We start from the raw sequence: 20,353 nt of genomic DNA on the forward strand, positions 1-20,353 counted from the left end.
TTCAGTTTCAGGGTCCTGCTCACTGTCACACTGGCATGGCTTACTGGGACACTTGAATAGAATGGAGCAATCGTTAATCTTCTTAGAAACACCTGTGCTTTTTCCAGCTATAAGTCCAAATGTCTGCTGTGAGAAAGGCCTATTCTCTTTTGCCTGCAGGTCACCTGCATCATTTTTGGCAGGGCAACATGATTTCTTCTGTTATAGAGACTTAACATCAGTTGAACCTTTTGGATCTCAAAAGACAAAGACCACAATGTTGCTAGGGTTAATTAAGGATTTGCACTTCTCCCCATTATAGTTTTTGTGTGGCTGCTACAGTAAAGCATTAATAATTTTGGAAACAAAATGCATGAATTATAAAGACACACTTCATGTATGTTTTGTATAATTATACAAGAGATAAGTGTTTTATGAAAAAAGTGTATGACATCAATTTGTGTGGACTATCATTTTTGGAAACATATCATTTTAAAACGGACAAAGTCTAATCACGTTCCTCTTCTGTAATTTCAGAAAATACATTACCTAACAGATTTAAATTAAACTTCACAGTGGACATTCTCACCAAAAACTACAGACACAGAGGTGTCGCACAGCAGGGCCTGACAACACTGAGCGCTGCGTCAAGTTAGTTACACCAGATATGGGATTGTGCGAGAATAAAAGCGTCATATTTATCTCAAAAATAACCATATCAAGATAAACTGGATTGAACACGTGGTGAAACTTTTGATGTAAATTAAGCTCACATGTAAGGTGATTTATTCCGGCTGGTACAGAATGCGCAGGTATCTCTTTTACAGCTTGAGGGACAAACTCAGGTGATGGGCATCCTTCCAAGGTATCTACTTTTTTGTTTGAGTGAATACGTTCAGTATATTTTTGTAGCGCTGCAAAGCATCTTCTATATACACTCATATTAAAACAGCGCCATGAAAGGAACGAGTTTGTAAAAAAGAAACAACTATTGTTTTGTAATTTATAATATCCTAAAAGCCATTCTTACAGTGAAACTGTTATGTCTTATTTTGAAAAGCCCAACCGGACGTTATTTATGCGACTAGCCTCATCTGCTAAGAAAACGCTGTTTTTAAAGGGAAACCAAGGTTGTTGAGGTCTGTGGTGGGCATAGCAGGTTGAAGGTAGGTGTAGACTCATTTTTGTGTACTGACTGTCCCGGTAGCGTCGGTTTTCTTGTCCTCTGATTGTCTCTTGTTTAGCAGCTTATCGCTTAGGTTAGCGGAAATCAAGATGCGAGCAAGTGTCAAGTCAAGAAAACTAAAGTGCAAGCTAACCAGCTAGCTAGGTTGAAGCTAACAATGCTAACGGTACCGTTACCCGGTTCACGAGATGTTGTTCCGTTTGTTTGGTTGCTCAACTATGGATAAATATAATTCGCTGTTTATTAAAATACATTGTCACAGTTGTATCGAGTCTTACAAGTACAGTGGCGAATATTTACTCTGAATGGATGCGGGGGGTGGGGGTGTTATGGTCCCCCGTAAATACACACACACACATACACACACACAGCTTTGCTTTTGATTATGTCAGTATCCTGCGTTTTAGCTGCTCCTCAGATTAGTTAAGACTATTAAAAGAAATGTAATAACAGGTATGCTGTATATCTTACCGTCTTGCATCTTAAACCTGTTTATGAACTTTCATCAGTTAATCATCATTTGATCTACTTTCCCATACAAAATATCGTGATAACTTTACCTTTTGTGTGGTTGTCACCGTGAGGTTGAAATTTATTTTCTTTTGATAATAATAACCATAAACAGAAATAGTTTTCTGTGTGTCATGTCACCTGGCCCATTGCAGCAGTGTGAATAAAAACAGAAATTAAAAATTAGATTAACTAGTAACAAGAAAATGAACCTTTAGTTATTTGATTTGTAAATCATTACAAGTTACTTGTTGACCACGAATTTAATTTTCATGCCAAGTAAAGAACAACACTATGCAATTTAAAAGATATAGCTGATATATTAATTAGGGATGGTGATTTTTTTTTTTCTTTCTCAAAATGATTTCTCCCATGGCCAGAAAATCTGTAGGTCACCGTCTTGCCCAGGCAGTTGTCACCAGTAGTTTAGTAATGCACGCATGCATAACAATACACATCAGAGCCTCCATTTTTTTACTGTATTAAATTCTTAAAGTGCTTGTGTGTAGAATTTGAAAATGTCTGGCTTCGAAAACCCCAGTATCAAAACAGCAGTTCACACCCTTCCTCTTTGCCTGCTGGGGGTCAACAATATCAGGTGATTGGCTGGCTGTTTTTGTGTGTGTCCTGCAGGCTGCAGGTCTTTATAGTTTCCTTTATGTATTCTCCTAGCTGTGATTTGCAAGCTTCGCTATCTAGTGTGATCACTGTAAAACAACCGCAACTTGCAGTGAGTATTCTGGCTTTTACTCGGAGCGCCATATTTGACAGCACTTCAAAAGCCTTTGCAAACACTACTGCTGACTGTATACATTCAGAAGAGCTAACAGCTACCATGTACACCAAACCATAAGAGGAAATGGCTACACTTTAACATTGAGTGCAGGACAACAACATGGATGTATGAAACAAAGCTGTGTGTGAACATAACCTTATGCAAATCTAGTCTGTGTTTGTCTATGGAAATGACATGAGAAAAAGAGAACACAGTTTAAACAAAGGAAATGAATGAAAAACATTGGTGACTTGGAGTTGCACATGATGGTGTATGCGGTGGCTGGGAATAAACCTGTCCATAATTGACAAATTGTAGAAATAAAAAGATTTAAATAGAATTATTTTCTTATACACTCACCTTAATCATGAACCAAAAACAAATTTATTTGATTAACGTAAATGTCAGAGGATATTCCATCTTGGCTGAATGTTTTATTTTTGAAATAAAACCATGGTTACCAGAGCAACCTGTAAAGACCCCGTCAAACGTATTTACCTATTTGAGAGAAAAGTGGATGGAGAGGACAACAAAACATTGAGAGATCAAGTGTTTGGCCAGCAGCATACTCCAAGCAAAAGCGATTAACAAAAGGGGGTCATTGGGGCGGGCGAGTCATTGTCTTCTAGAGTATGGGGGGGTATCAATAATGATCATTCTGTCTGCTAAGGCTTTACTCTAACCTTTCACCACACCAAAGCCTTCCCTTTAAAAACTCTCCTTTACTCCTGGTCACTTTTGACAAAACAATCACCTCTAATGGTGCAGTTGGTGGAAATGGAAATAAATCAGTCCTGTGATTTAATCAGTTTCATCTGAAAGTGTGATGGGGGAAACTGCGTAAAAACATCAACAGATTTCCCTTGTTTTAGTTGCAAGCCCACTAATGATTTTCATTATATCTGTTATATCTGTTGATTATTTTCTCAATTAACTGATTAGTCGAGGAAATGGTGAAAAATGCCCATCACAAATTCCCAGAGCCCAAGGTGACATCTTCAAATGTCTTGTTTTGTCCAAGCAATAGCCCAAAGATATACAGTTTGCTGTCATAGAAGACTCAAGAAACCAGAAAATACACATTTGAGAAGCAGAAACCAGAGAATTTTGGCATTCTTTCTTAAAAAATGCCTCAAAACAGTTATTGGATTATCAGAATAGTTGGCAATTAATGTTCTGTCGATCAACTAATCGATTAATTGCTGCAGCTCTAATAGTCTAAAATCAAAATGTACTCCTATACAGAGATGAAACTTGACGCAGAAGACAAAATGTGGAAATTGGCCAGGACACTCTTTTGAGGTCTGGCTTTGCATAAGTAAGTTAGTTTACAAATGTTTTTTTGTAAACAGTGTCACAGCTCTTGTCAATCAGATTTATTTGTCTTTCTAATACCATTGTATTTCTAATATCTAGCCTGATTTCCTGCATCTGCATAGTAATAGGAAATGGTGAAACTTTTCAAAGAATAACATAGCTTACGGCTATCATATGAGCTCGCAGCTGATACTCTGTCAGTAAGTGATTGATTACCATTACTGATTTGAAAAACAGATTTTAAAATATATTTAACAGTAGTGTATGCATCTAAAACTGTCACAATAAGGATTGAAAAATTAGCAAAACACAAATCACAACACCACTAATTCAAAATAGAGCAAAGATCAAAGGGCTTAAAATTGTTGTGTCAAGGTTTCCTGCACCCCTACAATAATCACATAAGACAGATATAAGTATAAAAACTATTAGATCATTTTTAACAATGCCTTATTTGTGAGTTTGGCAGTTCTTTGGGAACAAGGGCTCCTTTTCATTTGGATTAGTTTAAGACTAGTTCATCTTAGTTCACTGTATATCCCCTCTGAGCAAAGGACACACTTGTGACTGTACACTGTGTAAAATGATACAGCCCTGTGTTATCCCATGCTTCCCTCCACCACAGAGCTGTCATTGGCTGAGTCTTTATTCACACAAGGGTACACTTTGCCCTGACAGTACCTTTTTTACAGCTTGTTCATTTCGCTTCAAGAGGTGCTTGTCTTTCTGTCTCACTTACTTCACGTACTTGTGCAATCACAGTTAAATAAAACATGGACATCATCAAATTGTAGATAGGGAAGCGAAAAAAAATCTTAGCACACATTCCTGGAGCATGCTTTAGCTTTCTAAACCATTTACAGTAAACACCAGGTTTTGTTTTCTTTCATTTAGAATCAAAGAGCAAGAGTTTCTCTTTAGGAACATTATTTGGCACTAATGTTCAACAATGATTATGATGTTCCAAGAAGAGGCTAAGATTCTAGTTTGTCTAATTTTTCTACTAAGTTGAGCCGGCACCAGTTTGCATTCTTTTATTAGACACATTTTCAATTTTTATTACGAGCTCATGAAAAGAGATTCACAGTGATGTGAAAATATTTCTGCAATGTTCTTAGGAGTACAACATATAGACCACTTACTAGTTACTTCCTGTCACATGGGCACAGAACGTACGTGCATGTTAGCTGGCTGTCAACTGTAGTCTTTGCAGCATCTTAAAGTGCAACTTTTAACAGAAGATGTGAGGCAGTTGGTCTTTGTTGCTTCTTGTTCTTTTGAAGTCAGATTTTTATGTTAAGGCAAGATAGACCCAATGCAATACATGTTGCATTTTGAGAGTAAGTGAAATGTAGGCAATTACTGACCGAAAAAGACAAAGGCACATGGAGGGAACGTGGAAACTCACAAAACGGTAAATTACAACTCTTCATTACAAAGTAACTCCTGGAGTATAACTGACATCACAGATTTATGGTTACAGTAGTTTGACTGACTGACTGTATTTTTCATATATTTAATAAAACATGTCCCTCTTTTTTTCAGGTTGCTGCTGGTTGCAGGGCCCTGTAGAGCAGAAGAGCTGTGCTATTCCCCCTTTTTCCTCTCATGCCCCCCCGTGTGTTTCCCTGTGTGTAAGTGACCCCGCACCCCCACCCACCCCCACCTGATCCCTCCTGTCGTGTCGCCACTCCTGCCTGAAGCCCCCCTCTCGCCCCATGCTTGGGACAAAGCCAGTTCACTGCCAGCCCAATGACTGCCTGGATCGTCCTGCCTGTCAGCCTGTCTGCCTTCTCCATCACAGGAATATGGATAGTGTGAGTTACAGTAACACTTGACTGTGTCACGTATGCTGTCACATTGAAACATAATGTGTTCACATCAAGTGAAGATGGGGCAACAAGTACAGATTTATAGGGTTGTGCAAATGGGCATCACAAGCTATTTACATGATCAAAAATTAAAGATGTAAATTTCAAACAGGAATGCGTTGATGTGCAAATATGCACACTTGAGATATTCACGCTGTCAGTTAATATTTGAGTATCTTCATGTGCTCCAGAGAGTATCCTTTCCTGCTGAATGACCCTTTTTCTCCAGCCCAGTATAATCATCTTTCTTGATAACAGCTTGTGTCATCAGGAATTACAACACACTGTGACATTTCCTGCTTTAAATTATGATGTGTTCCTTGCCCCACAGGTATGCCATGGCTGTGATGAATCACCATGTTTGTCCTGTGGAGAACTGGTGAGTGATTTTCCTCTCTTGATGTGAGGAAATGGGCATACAACTCTCATATCCCACATTTGTTATTTTTATTTATTTTTTAAATCTGGGCACAGTCTGATTCCACAGTTACAGTAGTGAATTAACTAAAATCATTGTGTCACTGCTACAGGTCTTACAATGTAACATGCACAGAGGAGCTGCCCCGACCAGGCTTCCCCAAAACATGCTGCACCATCCAGGACATCCCCCTCATAAGGTCTCCTGTTCTACTTCTCCTCCTCCTCACTGGGCTTCAAGTCTTTTGTTTCTGCAGAATACAAAAGCAATTTTGTGTCAGCAAAAGCCCAGAGGCATGAATTAGCACCTTGTTATGTTGTGGCTCTGTGACAGTCATTAACCCACGCTTTGCATAAATTGCATTTGTTTAATCTGCAAATAAGCCTCTAACCATGGGCAAGTACAAAAGCACTCTTGTAAAAAGGCATCATGAGACTTGCAGGCTTTTCTGCAGTGTATGTAAAGTCATCATCTGAATTTCAGTTTTACATCTAGATATAATAAAAGAGCAAAAAGTTTAAATTCTTTTACATTGTTGAATTAGGAAGTGTAGTTCACATACGTGTAATCATAGTCACTTTATTTGTTCCTGTACATTTTGACTGTACATGGCTGTCTGGTAGAAATACTGGCGTATGATAAAGGTATGTAGGTATAGGTTATTGTCCTACCTGTAACACTGAGAGCTGTTTTGTCTTCATGTGCTACAGTAAATGTGGCTCCTTCCCTCCTGAAAGCTGCCTGTTCAGCCTGATCGGTAACGTTGGAGCCTTCATGGGTAAGGCCTCTTTCTGACTTAACTGAATTTAAAACAATACACACACACACACACACACACACAAAGTCGTGTCATTAAAAGAGTTCTTTCTTTAAAGGAATAGTACAACACTCTTGGAAATATGCCTATTCACTTTTCTGCCAAGAGTTAGATGAGAGGATTTAATCCACTCATGTCTGTACGGTGAATATGAAGCTACTGCCAGGATATGGTTAGCTTAGCATAAAGACTGGAGGCAGCAAATCCTGACTTTGTCCAAATGTAATAAAATTTGCCTACTAGTGCCTCCAAAGCTCGATAATAAATAAAAATGTGGTTTCACGGGGGGTTATTTACTGGACTATTTCTTTGCCGGGCGCAGTGACTTCCCAGAGTCTCTTGACATCTCTGTGAGGTTGCCAGGTAACCAGTGGAGACTCCAGGAAGTCACTGCATCTGGAGAGATAAATAATTTCAGCACCGAATTCCCTGTAAAACAACATCTTGTCGTTTTACACTGGTTTTTGTACAGATTAAACAAACAAGATATAATATATTAATGAGTGAGCTTTGGAGGCGCTTGAAGGCAGATTTTTTAACTCTAGACAGAACTAGGCTAGCTGTTTCTAGTCTTTATGCTAAACTAAGCTAACAGTCATCTGGCTGTAGCTTCATATTTAGCTCTCGGCAAGAAAGCAAACAAGCATATTTCCCAAAATGTGAAATTATTCCTTTTTAAAATCATTTCTCTGTGGATAATCCCTTGTCCAAGAAAACACCAAAACCTACTGTGGTGTAAAAGGGGGAATTAAAAAGCAAACCATTTCTTTATCTTTTTTTTTTTTTCAAATGTCCATAAAAATGCATTGTTAAATACTTATTATTCAATATGCTATGAAGTAAAATTGGTTGAATCTCTGGTTAGATCTTCGATTTACCCTTTTACACTGCCTCCTGCTCTTAAACAGAAGGTGAAAAGTGTTTAATGTCTGTCTCCGCTGTCCATTTTGTGTGTTATATTAATCATCCATGGTGCCCACAGATGGCAGCCACTAGCCTCCAAGAGATACGGAGGGGCTTGAAATAGCCTGTGCTCTCTAATCAATAATGAATGCGGCTTTCCTTCCACTTCCCCCCTCTGTCCTCTCCCCTGCATGTATCCTCTATGGCCTCCCTCCTTAACCCCTCCTGCCCCTGTCTTGTTTTATTACCACTCAACTCTGCCCCAATTTTCCCCCCTCTGCCGTTAATTGCATCTCTCCTGCTGTTGTCACTATCGATCTATAATTCACATCGTTTCTTCTCATTTATTTACATTTTTTATGATCCTCCAGATTGTCTTTTATGTTTCGTTGGATTTTTATTTCTACATTACATTTCTGTCATTCCTTCTTTTCTCAGCTCCCTTCTCTCTGCTTGTCTCTTACTAGTGTATAAGCTGTCTGGATGCTTTTTTTGTTTTGACAAAAAAATTCTGACCTTTGACTTCCTTCCTGTTGGTGGCTTGTAATGTTGTTGATCTGTGTTTTACTGTTTTACTGCCTTGGTGGTGGTACTGTAACAGACAGCAACCTGCAGGTTTATAGTTTCTAAACAGTGATGCTAAGCTTGCCAGGAAAAGTACCCCAATATACAACCAGATTGACAAATCAGAAAGTCTAAGATCAGCAGAATGGGTGCGGTCACATGACAGTCCACCAGCTATAGATAAAACTATAAACAAGCAAGAGCATTATGTTTAAACAAGCATTTTGGAATCTGAAGATGCTATACATGTTTTTCTTGACATTTTTTCAAATGTCAGATTTCCCCATTCAGTATGAAAACAGAAAAATACCCATTTGTTTACCATGTTAATACCTACAATAACTGAATTAACTAAACCATGATGATTTCAGGTTTCCGCTAACCCACATTCACATCAAAAGGTTTTTACAGGTGTATTGTGTCGTATTATTTCTATTTTGTGTTATGGATGCAGTGTAAATGTGCATGTCTTCCCTGTCCTGCAGTGGTGATGGTGTGCCTTCTGCGCTACGCCCAGGTGATCGAACACAGCCACCGATGTTGGGTCAACACCAGCGCTCTGGTGTCCGGCCTCACCAACGCTGTGGGTCTGGTCATGGTGGGCAACTTCCAGGTAAACTTCCTGCAGCAAATTAGCTGACCTGAATTCACTTTGGTGACCTTCTGCTTCTTTTTTGGACCTCAGACAAGTACAAACAACCCTTCTGACTACGGTTGTGTTTGTCAGGTTGATCACGCCAAATCTCTACACTACGTGGGCGCTGGTGTGGCATTTCCAGCAGGGCTGCTGTTTGTGTGCCTGCAGTGTGTGCTCACCTACCGTATGGCTATGACCGCCCTCGACTACTGGATGGCCCATTTCCGTGTGGCTCTGGCGCTGGGAGCCATGGTATCCCTCGTCCTCAGTATCCTTTACTCAATAGTGGGACATCCCCCTTGTTGTGCAGATACAGGAGTTATGCACTGTATGTTATGTCTATACACAATTTTTAATACATGTGTTTTTAACGCTAAGAGCAATTTCATTAATTCAATTCAATAATTTACCTTTTTCATGGGAGACAGTCATATCAAGAAAATCACAGGTGTAGCTAATAACACTAATAACGACCTTCTCCCATTTAGGTCACCCAGTTCGAGGGCCCTGATATTGTTCGACCTTGCACGCTGGAATGACTTACTGGGACTGAGCCATCGTTAACATTATTGGTTACACCTGTGCTTTTCGCTTTTGTGCTCAAGACAAGTCAAAATGTCTGCCTTGAAAAAGGTCTATTTAACTCTAGTCACAATCTTAAATTCCTGTCAGAGTTCCTTAAATTCATATTGACATCTCTTTTTGTAGATCTGCTAGTCGAGGATTCATACGAAAATTTTTATTCTTGCTGTTTTTCATACCTTTAGAAACCAGATTAAACAGGTTTTTCTTGAAGGAATAAGTTGTGGAGGTTGGCTGTGTAACTGCTTGGTCCGTTTTGGATTGCTCCACCCTGTTACAGGCCTGTCATGGCTCCACCTTGCCATCCAGACATCAGTGCACTCACAGCCCGATCGGGTGGTGGCAGGCCGATGAAGAGACGTCTTGTTTTCCTCTCCTTTTCACTCCACTAGCTGTAAGGCACATCTGCACAGATCAAGATGTTTGTCCTTCAACTTTTGAGAGAGGACAGCAAGGCCACGATAACATCTGTCTGGGCTTGCTCTCACCCCCCCCCTTTTGTGAATGAGCTGATGGCTTCCCTTTCTATGGCGGGCCTCTCTTCCCTGCCTGCCGCTCGGTGACATTCAGTTAGAAACATGACCGTTGAGCTGTGGGTTTGTCTTTGTCAGCCTGTTGTCTCTCAGATGCACCAAATTGGCTGTTTCCCAATCAACAGAGAACACTTCACGGCCACTCCTTAACGTGCTCCAATTAGGAAGCAGTTTAGGGGAGACTCCCCACCACTCATTATTGTCATCCGTTATGTCTGTCTGCCATCTCTTTGTCTGTTTGGCGGCAGGGATAAGAACCTTTCACGTCCTGTTAATTATCCATTTATCCAAGGTGAATATACTGCAGCCACTGACTGGTATCCTATTTATAAACCCATCTGCTTAATGGAGCTGCAAAGCCAATTGCAGTTTATCCCTAATCAAATAATGAATTCACATCTGTCACCCTGAGGTTAAGCTGCATGTCATATATCTCATTATGTCATGACTTTGATTCAGGCTTTTTTTTTTCTCTACTTCCTGTAGATTCACTAAAATAGGAAAAGTAGCTCTATTTGTTTTGCTAACGCATGGACCGGAGATGTCTGTCTCCTTAACTTGTCTTCCTCCCAGGCGGCATCTTCTTCATCCATGAGAGCTTCATCCTGCAGCACGCTGCAGCCATCTGCGAGTGGGTCTTCACAGTGGACATTCTGGTCTTCTACGGCACCTTCACCTACGAGTTTGGCACTGTCACCAGCGAGACCATGATGACAGGCCTGCAGCAGAGTCACCACCTCGGATCAGGGGTTATCATGGGCCCCAGGGCCCGGGGCTCGACATTGGGCGGGGCGACTAAGGGCCTCAAGTCCCCCGGGGGAAGCAGCACATCCACACATCTCAACTGTACGCCGGAGAGCATAGCCATGTTGTAGCTCTGCATCGCGGCACAAAGGTCTGAAATGTCACTGCAGAGGTGCTTCATGGGCTCCCACAGGAAGGCAAGGCAACAGAGGCATCATGTGGAGGAAGAGAGGAAGTTCTGATATCTTTAACCATTTATCCCATCAGTAATGCAGTTCTATCTTTCTTACTTTATTTTATTTTGTTTCCACCGTTGGTACAAGCCACTACAGTCAAATGTCCTGTTACATTTTCTGTAGCGATGTTGAAAGGAGGGCTGAATGTGTGGAGCCAGTTTGAGTACTGGAACCATGAATGTTTTGCTGGCTGCTGATTTGGGTAATTCTTCACAAGAATAGGTTGTTTCCTGAATGGAAGTTTTTCTTCTTTTGTTTCTATAACTGTGCATCACTGGTTTTCCCTTCCCCAGACACTCCTTCATGAACTACCCGATGCTTTGCGTGCCCCACCTGTTTTGGCCTTTTGCTTATCTCTGCACGGCATTTTGAATGAAAGAACAACAATAGCAATTTATGTTTGAGTTATGAATTTGCGTAGTAAGTAGAAAGTACTGAATGTTTGAGAAGTGAATAGTTAACAGTTATGTATGTTTTACAGGCTGTAAGCGTATGGCCTTTTTAATCAATCAATCAAGCATAAATTATCTGTCAAATTATTGGCAAAAATCATTAATTTCACCTGACAATTTTATTTGATTGCACAGATGATTTTAATGCAAATTGTGATGGTATTTTTTAAATAATTTTACAAAATATGTATACATGTATCTTGAGCCACTATCACTCTTGAGATCATAATCCATTTCATTGACATGTGAGTGCAGGATGGCTGCATAAGAAAAAAAAAAACCTACTGGTCTGTTCTGTTGTAACGACTCGGACTGTGTGCATCTCAATCGCTTTTTTTAACTGAGATTCTCTGAAGTAGTCTCCCTGGATGTCATTCCATTCTTGTCTCACAAGTTGCATTTCTTTGTGACATTTTCATTTCATGCTACCTTTTTATTTCATTGACTGTCATGTCCGGTGCAATAATTACCATGAATCATCTGATAATTTATGCTCCATTGGAGCGAATAATGCCTTTTTCAGTGTGTTGGAGTTGAACACAGGACTTTTTTTTTATTTTTATTTTTTTTTATTAAAACAAGTGACACCAAGACATTTGAAGTGACCTACATCTTACAGTATAACAAGTGGGTGTGTGTAGGTAAAACTATAATCCAACTAATATTTTTGCAGAATAACAATTATTCACACATTGATTTGATTCAAGGCTGGACCCTTGGAAGCCTTATTTGAGTTTTGAGAATAGGTTTTCTGTTAAATATTCAGTGATGTGAAGCCTTCTCAGTACTTACAGGGGAGGATTTGTTCACAGGCTTTAACTGCGAGGTGAATATGATGCTTGCAGACCTTGTGCCATAAACCTCATGGCGTTACAATGGTGTCAATACAGTGTTAGAACCAGACAATTCCACACAGGACTGAAGTGAAAGCGTGTCATATATTGAGGTTTCTGTATGATTTCCTGTTGCCAATTTCTCTTAGTAATCATTACAGTTGAATTAGCTCAACACCAGACTGCCACAAACTACCACTCTTCAAACTAAAGCTGACTAATGCCACCTGATATAACACTCAGATTAAGTTCTTGTTTAAGTGAGTGAGCCGTTGTTGTTTCATCACACACACAGTATTCTGCTCTCTGCATAGTGTTGATACATTTTTAACTGTCTAACCACTGGATGCCAGCAATACACGTTTTTAAAAAGGTCACATCACCTACCTCTTATCTTTTGTGGGTTTGATGTTCTGAGGTAAAAGCTAGAGTTCCAACATGTTTTCCATCTCACAATGGTTTGAGGTTGAGAAAAGTATTTAATATGATAGCGGCTCAGCAATCCACAGCTCAATCCACAAAGATCTGTCTCGATGAGTGTCAGCGTTTGACAGGACAGTGGATCTGCTGTCACACGAGTTGCATAATCATGTGTCAGGTCAGTTTTCTTTACTTTTCATGCAAATGATTTAACTTCCCTTTCTTTCTGGGACTGCAGCAATCCTAATCTTGCCAAAAAAGACTGGAATCCAATGGAGCTTTGATTGGTTTTCTGTGAGTCGGCAGTAGGTGTATGAATTGGTATGAGTGCACTGTTTTAGCCTTATCCCTCGTACTGTGCCAGGGGAACATGTTCAGATAGTTTCTTTTTGTATCTTGTGTTCAGCTGTAGCCTATTTCACCATACTGTAACTAAGTCACAAGGTGTGACTACAAATGGCAGCTTGTATGAGTCCTCACATCAGGGTTGGATTTATTCTGTAACAGCATCTTATCCATAATACCATCTTCCACAGGCCAAAATTTAAAGGTGGATTCTACAACCTTTTTTCTTTTCGTTCTGTCAAACTGTACACCTCAGTAAGCTGTCACATGGTATCTTTGTTTGTGGGAGAATCCTATATTCAAAAGGCTGCCTGACCTGTACATGTCTTGAACTCTAGCAACAACAACACAGAAACAAATGTCTCTAAAAATGTATTGGTCATATTTCCTCAATTTGAAAATTATGTAAGAGAATGGTAATGAGTCAGAGAAATCCCAGAAAACAAGTCAACACAGGTGATTTTGTTTCCTTTTATAAATTCTGTAAATATGTATGATTTGTCTATCATTTAGGTATTTTCATTTGACAGAGATTTATATTCAAATATGAAATAAAAATGATAAATTATTCGCAGATGTTTTGCATGGGCTGTTCTTTAAACAGAAAAATTGCCTTTGTTTCCTTATAAACAGCAACCTTTTCAGTAAGTTGCTGCTTAAAACACACAGCAAAATGACATCATAGTTATACAGTACTTATATAGACAGTGTGGAATAGTATTAGTACCAGCCTGTAAGTATGGTTAATAGTCTTTGGGTGGTTGTTTCTTTATATAAAAAGCAGCTCTATTTATTTGCAAGCAGACATAAACAATTTTGGGCAGAGCAGCTGATATAAAGAATGGCTAACATGCATACATACAAAATCACACCAAGCTGAGCAGAGTCAGCAGAGGTTCAGGTCCAAAACTGTGTGTTAACACATGGGTTTTCGCAGATTACTCCTGTCGTATGGAAGCAGTATAAGTTAATTATAATAAGGGACTGCCATGTGATGTAGAAGCATCAAAACCAATTCAGACCACACTGGTTATGTTAATAATTGTTCATCTGCCTAGGCCAGAAGAGAGGAGATGCTTTCTCAAACATCTAAACAACAACATGGGACAAGTTAAAGAGGAACTCTTTAACTTGGCAGAAACCAATTTTACACATAAAGGTCAGTTTACTCAGCATGAGGAGTACTACAACCAGTGGAAAATTCTTCCTTTGGCTTGGAGACTACAAATTTACAGACAGCCTGTGTTACACTGGGGGCGTGGAGTTTGAAGATGTGGGTTTAACATAAAAATGCATAATGAGAAGTGCAGGATCCAGCATCTTTGGAGGTTGAGCCATACTAGGGACTCAGGACATCTCAGCCTCTGCTGCTTTCATTTTGACATTTTGTTCTTTCGATCCATCTTTAATGAGTACCCAGAATTAATGAAAGTGTATACTACATTGCTGGAGTGCACTTTAAAATTAAAAATCATATTTTAACATTTAAACATTTGTGGGAAAACAATAACAAAAAATGAGTCACTGATTAAAATATATTCCTATTCATATTAATTAGACAAACACTGCTGAACAGCGTTTTTATGCGTTTAAAGCTCATACATTTATATAAAAAAGGAATAAAGAGACTGAACTGAAATACTTTAGTGCTTCAGTGCTGCTGTCAACAGCATACTCATCTTAAAATATATTCATCCTAACTAGTGAGAAAACAGCCTTTATCCAACTTAGAGACAAGCATTTTCAGTTTTCAATGACCCTGTTGCATATGCTGCGTTCAAGCCATGTCAAATGAATGAAAAGAACAGGAACGGTCACACATTATTAGAGTATGGTTACAACTATTGCTAGCCTTGTGGTCACACCATATAAAATAGAAATGAAGCCTAAATGAGCTATCTTTATTGTGTTACATATTTGTAATATTGGATTTTATTTAGATGGCGTTGCCAGTGATGGTGGCTTTGCAGCCATTTTGCCAATGATTTCTTGATAGTTCTGTAATTCTTGGGACATATCTTAGATGTCAGACATTCCTGATATTTCTGCCTCGTAACTACAAATATGAGTCGTTACTTCCCGCCCCCATGCTTGAAAAATTACATTCTGTTCGAAATGGCATGAACGCAGCAATATGCATTTCCTGAAGTTTTCAGTAAAATGTCACTGTTGCCACTCTGCCACAAACTTGCACCACAGCACTGTCATGTCATGTGTACATGGCTCCATGTAGGTCTTCCAGCCTGTGCTCTCTCTGTTTTCTTCTCTCCTACAGGACAGAAAAAACTATTGAGCCAGGTACTGATGCCATATTGAAAGCACAGTTCGAACATGAGGATCAATTTACACCATCCAATGCGTATTCACACACTCACCTTATCTTTTTTAAACTCCTCATACTCTGGATTGTCAGTTGGTAATTCAAGTCGGCAGAGCGGACAGGAGTTAGTCTAAAATTGCAAACATGCAAAAGATTTTAAAAGGAATTCTAAGTCGCCACTCAAACGTTTCTATGTCCGATGTAGAATGAAATTCTGAATTACACATTTGTGTGATTTACCTTGCCCAACCAGGGCAGTATACATCCTGAGTGGAAAAGGTGTTTGCAAGGCATTTCTCGCACCGTCTCTTGTTCCTCGAACTCCAGCAAACACACGGGACACTTGAGACCTTTGTCTGTGAGAACAATAAACCAGATTTAATTCCTCTAATGTTATTAATCCAGGAAAGGTTTGCAAAATACGCTTACTCATTTCCTGCATCAGCATGCTTCACATTCACACAAATCTGCCCAGGTCCTGTATTTCTGGCTAATAAGAGGTTTCACTGGAGCAAGTGAAGGACAAATCTATCCTCAGGTACAAACTATTTCAACAAATTGAGTTTGTGATCCACCAACTTTCTCTCAGCCTGTCTGTAAGCATGAGCCCTCTCTCTACTATCATCATTTTCTTCCTCTACATTTCTTGAATGTCAGTTAAAAAACAAAACAAAACAGGCTTATTGTAAATATGAACGTAAAACACGTTTAATTCTACTGGAGCAAATGTCCGTCACCTGCTTGCTCTGGAGAAATGATGACCACAGTGAGGGTCTGAACAGCAGTTTTGGCAGCCGGAGGAGGAAGGCGCTGGTCCCAGTCTGACAAGTCGAACGCCCCTGAGTCAATTAAGTCCAAGCCCTGCATTAAAGACCTATATGCGCAAACCAACAGTCAATCAGAGCACTGTGCACTGTTAATCAATGTAAAGAATTACAATGTGTCTGAAGTGTGTTCAGCCTCACCTGGCCAGTTCAAGTAGTGCATTCTGGCGATACTGTTCCTCAGGGTTGGTGGGCTCACAGTCGTGTTCGTCAAAGTAGGATGCCATTTTGGTCCAGCCAACGTGTGTGTCCTCCTTGCATTAAGAGACCTGGCAGACATATGTACCCTGAAGGTAAACTAATTTGTCAAAAACATAAAATCCACCGCTGATGAGGGCTGAGGGTTGAGGGATTAGGCAGAACCTTATAACTGATGAGTGAGTAACCATCACTTTAGTGTCACTCCAGGACACATGGAGAGAAGCTGCAGCTATGCCAAACTTCCTCTTCTCTGACATGTATTATGTCTTTATAAATAAACAGTGCTGTGGCTACCTGGTGTATTATCAGTGTGAAATCAATAGACAAAAAGGTGTGACCCTCAATATATCATATTTAAATATGTGCTAAAGGGCAATGCTCTACAACTGAAGACGTCGCCAGGAGCGACTCTTTAATTAATCAAATACAATATACAAACAATAGTGTTCATTAATATAAACATGCGACTGTTTAGCGGTATTGCCCTAAAAAGGTTTTTCCACCAAACCATAAAGTTTTAAGTAGTGAGCAACACTAAGCACAGCCAGCCAATGTTAAACTCGATAAAGTTCCTCAAATAAATTACTGTTTAGTACACTTCTTGCATGAATGCCGAATTGAAAAACCGTCACAGTATTGAAAACGTATGCAATAAGAGTCATTCTCTGATAAACAAGGACACATACATGTTGAGGTTATTTACTGAGTTTGGTATACTTATAACAGAGGCACGGCTAAAGTCTGTACAAGTTGGAGAAACTCTAAGGTCTTGCTAGTCTCAAACAGACTTAACATGCTGTACAAAAGAATAAATTGTTAACACATTCTTGGCGAGACTTAACAAATTAGCTCGACTTTGACTTACCCGAAATGTTAGCAACAATAAACATGTCACTCTTCCGGGTTGGACGATATTAACCGGTAGTTCTTTGTCCAATCACAGTAGCGAATCGATCCCTTCCCTTCTTCTTCTGAAAATCTTTTGGCGGTTGGCAAACAACAATGTTGCATTACCGCCACCAATTGGTACGGGGCGTGTACTGGCGTTGTAAATCTATGGATTCTAGATAGTTTGTTGTTTTTCAATCAATCAATTGATGAACTTGAATCTGAGCAATTACTCTCCAAGGTCTCATCTCTCCAATCCAGTGCCAGGCTAACATGTGTCACTGTTTCCCAGTACAAACTGATAATTTACCATTATTTTCCCAATCTGAAGGTTACTCAAACTGCAAATGCAATATCAGCTTTCTTCTCTTGTATTACTTATTGGTTGGGTGTTGTGGTAATAGTGACTTTCTACATGTCTCTATTGTTTATGCATTCAAAATAAACTCCTTATCTTTACACCTCTTCTTCAATCTTGGAGTAGGAAGAGGACTGAGGAGGTATTCTACAGTTAATGTTATGTTAATGGCTAATGTTTGTGTTCCAAGGTGTTTCCTTAAGCTTAAGAGCAAAAACGACGCACTGAGTAAACGCATATGACAAACGAAGCCTGTGGACAACATTTTGATACCAAAACAGAATTTATTTGCGTAATCAGACTAGAGGAATCTCACTACTCATAACTATTGACATTCAAAGTGAAAAGGGAAAAAAAGTGAACAAGACACAAAAACAATTCAAAGAAGGTATGGCTTTGGTTAAATAACACTACTAAATTGATTCGAAGAGACAACTGTTACATGATATCTTAAATAGAGTGAGAAAAGATTTAAGGCTCTAGAATTCCCTGAACAAGACAAAAGGCCTGATGTATCTGCTGCATGTCATGATTAACCACGCACAGACCCAACCTGGTGGTCATACAGAAGATGCTACTCAGATACTGAGGGAAATGAGTCATCTTAGCCCTTAGATTTATTCTAACAGACCACCAGGCTCTCATTGTAACAGCCTACATTTTTCAGTGGACTCACAGTCTAATAACATGAAAACATAACTATTGACCTGTTATCAGTATTTTGCTGAATTTGCCAGTGTTATTAGACATGGTACTGATACAATGGCACAGACAGCCTGTTAAGAAATACATGCTGACGCTGAAATACAAAGCTGTTAATCCACAGTTGCATAGAGTTATTGGAATATCACAGGCATATTTTACGGATTTTCTTGCATTATGTACTTCTCTCAAAATAGTGAACATTCATTAGCTTCTCAATACAGTAATGGTACCAAAAATACCAAAGTATCTTTGCTATGCCCTCCCACCAGCCCTCTCCCGCTTTGAATGAGTGGTTATTAAACACATGTACAGTATTGTTCAAAATAATAGCAGTACAATGTGACTAACCAGAATAATCAAGGTTTTTAGTATATTTTTTATTGCTACGTGGCAAACAAGTTACCAGTAGGTTCAGTAGATTCTCAGAAAACAAATGAGACCCAGCATTCATGATATGCACGCTCTTAAGGCTGTGCAATTGGGGTATTAGTTGAATTAGTTGAAAGGGGTGTGTTCAAAAAAATAGCAGTGTGGCATTCAATCACTGAGGTCATCAATTTTGTGAAGAAACAGGTGTGAATCAGGTGGCCCCTATTTAAGGATGAAGCCAACACTTGTTGAACATGCATTTGAAAGCTGAGGAAAATGGGTCGTTCAAGACATTGTTCAGAAGAACAGCGTACTTTGATTAAAAAGTTGATTGGAGAGGGGAAAACCTATAAAGAGGTGCAAAAATGATAGGCTGTTCAGCTAAAATGATCTCCAATGCCTTAAAATGGAGAGCAAAACCAGAGAGACGTGGAAGAAAACGGAAGACAACCATCAAAATGGATAGAAGAATAACCAGAATGGCAAAGGCTCAGCCAATGATCACCTCCAGGATGATCAAAGACAGTCTGGAGTTACCCGTAAGTACTGTGACAGTTAGAAGACGTCTGTGTGAAGCTAATCTATTTTCAAGAATCCCCGCAAAGTCCCTCTGTTAAAAAAAAAGGCATGTGCAGAAGAGGTTACAATTTGCCAAAGAACACATCAACTGGCCTAAAGAGAAATGGAGGAACATTTTGTGGACTGATGAGAGCAAAATAGTTCTTTTTGGGTCCAAGGGCCACAGGCAGTTTGTGAGACGACCCCCAAACTCTGAATTCAAGCCACAGTACACAGTGAAGACAGTGAAGCATGGAGGTGCAAGCATCATGATATGGGCATGTTTCTCCTACTATGGTGTTGGGCCTATTTATCGCATACCAGGGATCATGGATCAGTTTGCATATGTTAAAATACTTGAAGAGGTCATGTTGCCCTATGCTGAAGAGGACATGCCCTTGAAATGGTTGTTTCAACAAGACAATGACCCAAAACACACTAGTAAACGGGCAAAGTCTTGGTTCCAAACCAACAAAATTAATGTTATGGAGTGGCCAGCCCAATCTCCAGACCTTAATCCAATTGAGAACTTGTGGGGTGATATCAAAAATGCTGTTTCTGAAGCAAAACCAAGAAATGTGAATGAATTGTGGAATGTTGTTAAAGAATCATGGAGTGGAATAACAGCTGAGAGGTGCCACAAGTTGGTTGACTCCATGCCACACAGATGTCAAGCAGTTTTAAAAAACTGTGGTCATACAACTAAATATTAGTTTAGTGATTCACAGGATTGCTAAATCCCAGAAAAATTTTTTTTTTGTACAAAATAGTTTTGAGTTTGTACAGTCAAAGGTAGACACTGCTATTTTTTTGAACACACCCCTTTCAACTAATACCCCAATTGCACAGCCTTAAGAGCGTGCATATCATGAATGCTGGGTCTTGTTTGTTTTCTGAGAATCTACTGAACCTACTGGTAACTTGTTTGCCACGTAGCAATAAAAAATATACTAAAAACCTTGATTATTCTGGTTAGTCACATTGTACTGCTATTATTTTGAACAATAC

The 20,353-nt window shown here is 39.4% G+C and overlaps 2 protein-coding genes across 4 annotated transcripts; one reads left to right on the plus strand and one right to left on the minus strand.

The window, feature by feature from the left end:
• Positions 1-1,033: 1,033 nt before the first annotated feature.
• Positions 1,034-13,696, plus strand: LOC122875908 (transmembrane protein 150A-like). 2 transcript variants are annotated; one of them, XM_044195572.1, is made up of 8 exons: positions 1,034-1,145; positions 5,313-5,584; positions 5,970-6,017; positions 6,169-6,255; positions 6,767-6,834; positions 8,826-8,953; positions 9,068-9,245; positions 10,666-13,696. In XM_044195572.1, the coding sequence occupies exons 2-8, from the start codon at positions 5,520-5,522 to the stop codon at positions 10,965-10,967; spliced, it is 876 nt and encodes a 291-aa protein (XP_044051507.1). In that variant the 5' UTR covers positions 1,034-1,145; positions 5,313-5,519; the 3' UTR covers positions 10,968-13,696. The 2 variants fall into 2 exon arrangements, with proteins under 2 accessions (XP_044051507.1, XP_044051506.1); XM_044195571.1 differs by lacking the exon at positions 1,034-1,145 and adding an exon at positions 3,088-5,181.
• On the minus strand, positions 13,580-17,480 carry rnf181 (ring finger protein 181). Of its 2 annotated transcripts, none has more exons than XM_044195573.1 (6): positions 17,333-17,480; positions 16,408-16,535; positions 16,180-16,316; positions 15,683-15,798; positions 15,498-15,572; positions 13,580-15,391 (listed from the first exon to the last, which is right to left on the minus strand). In XM_044195573.1, the coding sequence occupies exons 2-6, from the start codon at positions 16,491-16,493 to the stop codon at positions 15,332-15,334; spliced, it is 474 nt and encodes a 157-aa protein (XP_044051508.1). In that variant the 5' UTR covers positions 16,494-16,535; positions 17,333-17,480; the 3' UTR covers positions 13,580-15,331. The 2 variants fall into 2 exon arrangements, with proteins under 2 accessions (XP_044051508.1, XP_044051509.1); XM_044195574.1 differs by having other exon boundaries at positions 16,408-16,553; positions 17,333-17,438.
• Positions 17,481-20,353: the final 2,873 nt, after the last annotated feature.

This window comes from Siniperca chuatsi, linkage group LG5, assembly GCF_020085105.1.
Source record: "Siniperca chuatsi isolate FFG_IHB_CAS linkage group LG5, ASM2008510v1, whole genome shotgun sequence".
Lineage (NCBI taxonomy): Eukaryota > Metazoa > Chordata > Actinopteri > Centrarchiformes > Sinipercidae > Siniperca > Siniperca chuatsi.

Excerpts from the sequence above, each read along its gene's own strand:
- rnf181 (XM_044195573.1), bottom strand. The coding sequence starts at position 16,493 with ATGGCATCCTACTTTGACGAACACGACTGTGAGCCCACCAACCCTGAG. Across the intron at positions 15,573-15,682 it reads TACTGCCCTGGTTGGGCAAG|ACTAACTCCTGTCCGCTCTG; the intron begins GTAAATCACACA and ends TTGCAATTTTAG. Across the intron at positions 15,392-15,497 it reads AGGAGTTTAAAAAAGATAAG|GAGAGAAGAAAACAGAGAGA; the intron begins GTGAGTGTGTGA and ends TCTGTCCTGTAG.
- LOC122875908 (XM_044195572.1), top strand. The coding sequence starts at position 5,520 with ATGACTGCCTGGATCGTCCTGCCTGTCAGCCTGTCTGCCTTCTCCATC. Across the intron at positions 5,585-5,969 it reads ATCACAGGAATATGGATAGT|GTATGCCATGGCTGTGATGA; the intron begins GTGAGTTACAGT and ends CTTGCCCCACAG. Across the intron at positions 9,246-10,665 it reads CATGGTATCCCTCGTCCTCA|GCGGCATCTTCTTCATCCAT; the intron begins GTATCCTTTACT and ends TCTTCCTCCCAG.